General features: G+C 55.5%; 1 protein-coding gene across 1 annotated transcript; it reads right to left on the bottom strand.

Moving 5' to 3' along the window:
* Positions 1-1,872: 1,872 nt before the first annotated feature.
* LOC119323932 (chitinase 10-like) lies at positions 1,873-3,207 on the bottom strand. Its single transcript, XM_037597646.1, has 2 exons — positions 2,646-3,207; positions 1,873-2,546 (listed from the first exon to the last, which is right to left on the bottom strand). Exons 1-2 carry the CDS (start codon positions 3,164-3,166, stop codon positions 2,174-2,176), a joined length of 894 nt encoding a protein of 297 aa, XP_037453543.1. The 5' UTR covers positions 3,167-3,207; the 3' UTR covers positions 1,873-2,173.
* Positions 3,208-3,684: the final 477 nt, after the last annotated feature.

The following is a 3,684-nucleotide window of genomic DNA, read 5'->3' on the forward strand; positions in this document are numbered from 1 at the left end:
CCGATGTATGTCCCTTTCGATATCTTCTTAGCGGTCGTCATCCTCGTCTCTCCCCCATTGCTCTTCTCACACTCTCGGTTCCTTCTCCCTTTCCAGCGGGGAACTACCACCATGAGCAGCACTCCCAGTCCCCCTCTCGACGGTCGCCACTACTTCACTTCAAGGCCTCCCCCATAGGCTCTCGATCCAGATCGGATCGGATCAAGGCCATCACCTTCTTCCTCTCTTCCTTCACCCTGAGCAGGAGCAAAAGCAGGGAGCCGCTGCCGCCAGCACCACGGACGTCGTCGCGTCGCCGCCGCCTTCCAGGTCATCGGTCGCCATCGCCCATCCCGGGCCGTCCCTCACCGGCAGGGCGTAGCCGCAGGCGCCTGTCCTTCTCTGCGACCAACGCCGACAACGCTGCCATGGACCGTCCCAGGCCGTCCCTTGCCGGCGATGCGCCCGTCCGATTATTTTGTGTTCCCAAGGTTTTCCATCCGAGTCAACGGATTTGTAACCTCCGATTATTTTGTGTTCCCAAGGTTTTTCCATCCGAGTTAACGGATTTGTAACCTCCTTATTCCCTTGCTCCCTCTTCCCAATTGTGAGGTTAATCTCTGGTTTGCTGATTTTTGAAACGAAACTGCAATTAGAGAGGCAATAATGCTCTCTTTTATTGAGTGGTGGGGTCCACTAGGACGTGTTGGCCGTCGGTTGGTCTTGCACATGCGTGTTGCTATGTCCCATGCTCAGGATTCCTTCAACAATTAGAGATTTCATTGTTCCTCCTTTGATCAATTCCATCCCTTTCATGGGAGTGGCGTTTTGGTGCCCGTGCCCAGCTACTCCCGAAATCATCGTCGTTCGCTCGGTGCTCCGGATGAGAACAATCCAGCTAGCAGCTCTGGTCCATGGACCAGGACGTTGGCTCTTGCACTGAGCCACGGATCAGAAAAAAGTGTGCAACCTGACATTACACGTGCGCTTCACGTGAGCACACAACAAATCATAGTGGCGATCTCCCCAGTACCTGGGTCGTTCTAGAATCGTCTCCACACCTCTGCCCGCTGAAATCATCTCTCTTCCACCTTCGTAGAGCACCGGAAAGCCGCGCGGCGGCACAAAATCTGTACCAGAAACCAGAAGATGGAAGATTGTGGGCTTGAGTTCTTGCTCGATGCTGTGAACAGGTTAGTCCCCGTTAAATCTAATCTTTTTACTTAGGGTATAAAAACTGTCAGCCGATAGACCGGGGAAATATGCTAACGGCTGCCATGGCCGGACCTTGTTGCCTCTTGAAATCAGGTTACCGCTCCGGGGAGGAGTTCGCCAACAGCATAAACCACCCAGATCCGGTGCCGCTAGCCTTTCTACGGAAGAGCTTGACTAACGGTGGAGGCCAGACGAACTAAAACAATGGGTCAGGTTGCGGCAAGAGAACGAACTGGACCGTACGCCGCCGTTCGGATCCTTTTCATACGCACTCAGTGTAGTCAACTGATAGAGTTGACCCACAAGCCCCGGGTTGGACAAAGGTCTGAACCCCAAATACTATCGTTTTAGAACTGCAGTTTTCAGAGTGACCGTCGCGCAAACTGTTTCTTTGGGTCGGTGAGACATGAGAAAAACGCACCAGACATGGCGGAAGACGAACCATGGAGCACGGCAACGGGTTTTTCTGGATAGTGTTTCTTGTGAAGGGGAGCAGGATGAGGGGAATGCTGTTATGGATGGGCTGGGGCAGGGCAGGTGGCCTTCAAGGAGGCCGAGTCACGGCCACGGCTCACGGTGGAACAGGAAAATGCCCGAGCCATGAACCCACCTGCTCCACACATACTGTTTCGGCTCCGTCGCCATCAATGCATGACAGTGCTGAGGCATTTTTTATAACAATACATTACATATACGACTAGAAAATATAATTGCGGGCACAAATCCTCGTGCATGCGAACGGATATGATTTTGAGAGCATCTGAGCTTGAGCTCAGAAACGAATATCCCACGAGTAAAAAGGTTTTCCGGATACATAGCATTCCTACAATTAGCTACTAGAAGCCAGAAGGTTTCGTCCATAAGATTTGCATAAGCAACATAAGAAGTTCAACACTGGTAAAGTAGATCGAAACTTGCATGCATGTCTAAGCACTCTAGCTTGATTAGCAGTGCCCAGACTGATCGGTGTATCGGTTGGTTACGAGTAGGGCAGCTGTTGAGCGCAGTCCAAGTTGTCCCCAAGGTCCTTGACGTCGAGGATCTCGCAGTACCGGCGGTAGTACCCGATCCTATCCTCCACCCTCGGATCCCCAGGGCGGTTGCACTCGAGCCCGCCGTTGATGATGTTGGTGGTGAGCCCGAGCCCCGCCGTCCGGTTTGCCAGCTTGTCGGCCTCGGTGGGCACGTACCGCCCCAGCATCACGTCGTGGCACGACGGCTTGGGCTCCTGCGGCGTCATCCAGAACCACAGCGCCGCCTTGAACGCCACTACCGGATCGCTCGCCACGAGCTCCGGCTGCCCCAGCCCGTCGAAGCACAGCGCCTCCCCCGCCGGCCCGTAGTTGTAGTTCCTGAAAAATAGACGTTGAGATAGTGGCGTGCGGCTGTACCGGCGGCGCGTCGCCGAACATCGACACCGGGAGTGATGAGTTTCTTTGTGGAATGCTCACCAGGAGAGCTGCATGGGTCCGCGGCCGTGGTATGACTTGCCCTCGACGCAGGGCCACTCCTTGTTTTCGGCGTCGCAGTAGTTGCTGGACGCATTGATCTCTTCCTTGAAGCAGAGGCCCCATGAGTAGGGCCCGTCGGGCGCCGTCGACCACCCCCCGGTGGTCTCGTGGGAGATCTGCGCCAGGAAGGCGGCGACCTCGCGCCTGCGCGTGTCCGCGTCGACGTGGTGGGCGCCGCTGCCGAACTCCGGGAACCACTCCGCCGCCGTGACGAAGGAGTAGTAGTTGTAGAACCCCTTGGCTGGGCAGGCAGTGTTGTCCTTGTGCAGGAACATGCTCGAGAACATCTCCTCGGTCACGATCGATGAGATGTGGTGGCGGCGGCCGTAGCGGCCGCGGTAGACGTGGCGCCACCCGGGCCACTGCCACGAAAACGCTTCCGCGACGCCGACGTTCAGGATGAGGGTAGCGGCGGCCAGGGAGAAGGCCAGCAGGACGGGAGGAAGAAGCAAGCGCGCCATCCTCGTGGCTAGCTCTAGAAGCTTAGAGCATTGACGGCGGCAAGGGCGGCAGCATCTGAGCAGTGTGAAGCCTGAGCTTATGTAGGGGATGCATATGCGGTGCGGTGGTGATCTGAGAACGTGGCACGTGCGGCGCGGTGGTATCGGCGTAGTGGCCGGACAGAGAACACAGCGACCGGGGTGGCGGCTACTGGCAAGGTTCTTTTGCATGCGGTGATGGGGTTTGACTTGATCTGGGGACAATAATTGTTCTGGCCTTCGGGAAATGAGCTAGGTCAATGGCTTCCTCGCTTAGTGGGTCAACGAACCGGAGGCATAGAAACATGTGGCGTCGGACATGCTCCATGTTAGCTCAAGATGCCATCTTTTTTCTTTGGACGCCCAATAATGCCCCAAACGTTCGGTCTGGGGAGGAGCCTGCTTTTCCCTTTACTCACAGAAAACACTGCTTCCCCTTTTTTTTTAAGAACAATTCTCTTCGCCAAAACCTAAGAAAAACCAATGAAAACGGAAAGCTA

The sequence above is a fragment of the Triticum dicoccoides genome, chromosome 1B (assembly GCF_002162155.2).
Source record: "Triticum dicoccoides isolate Atlit2015 ecotype Zavitan chromosome 1B, WEW_v2.0, whole genome shotgun sequence".
Taxonomy (NCBI): Eukaryota; Viridiplantae; Streptophyta; class Magnoliopsida; order Poales; family Poaceae; genus Triticum; species Triticum dicoccoides.

What these genes read in the sequence shown, in the direction of transcription:
- LOC119323932 (XM_037597646.1), bottom strand. Translation starts at nt 3,166, where the DNA reads ATGGCGCGCTTGCTTCTTCCTCCCGTCCTGCTGGCCTTCTCCCTGGCC. An exon ending in GGACCCATGCAGCTCTCCTG is followed by an intron (nt 2,547 to 2,645) that starts GTGAGCATTCCA and finishes TCTATTTTTCAG; the next exon opens with GAACTACAACTACGGGCCGG.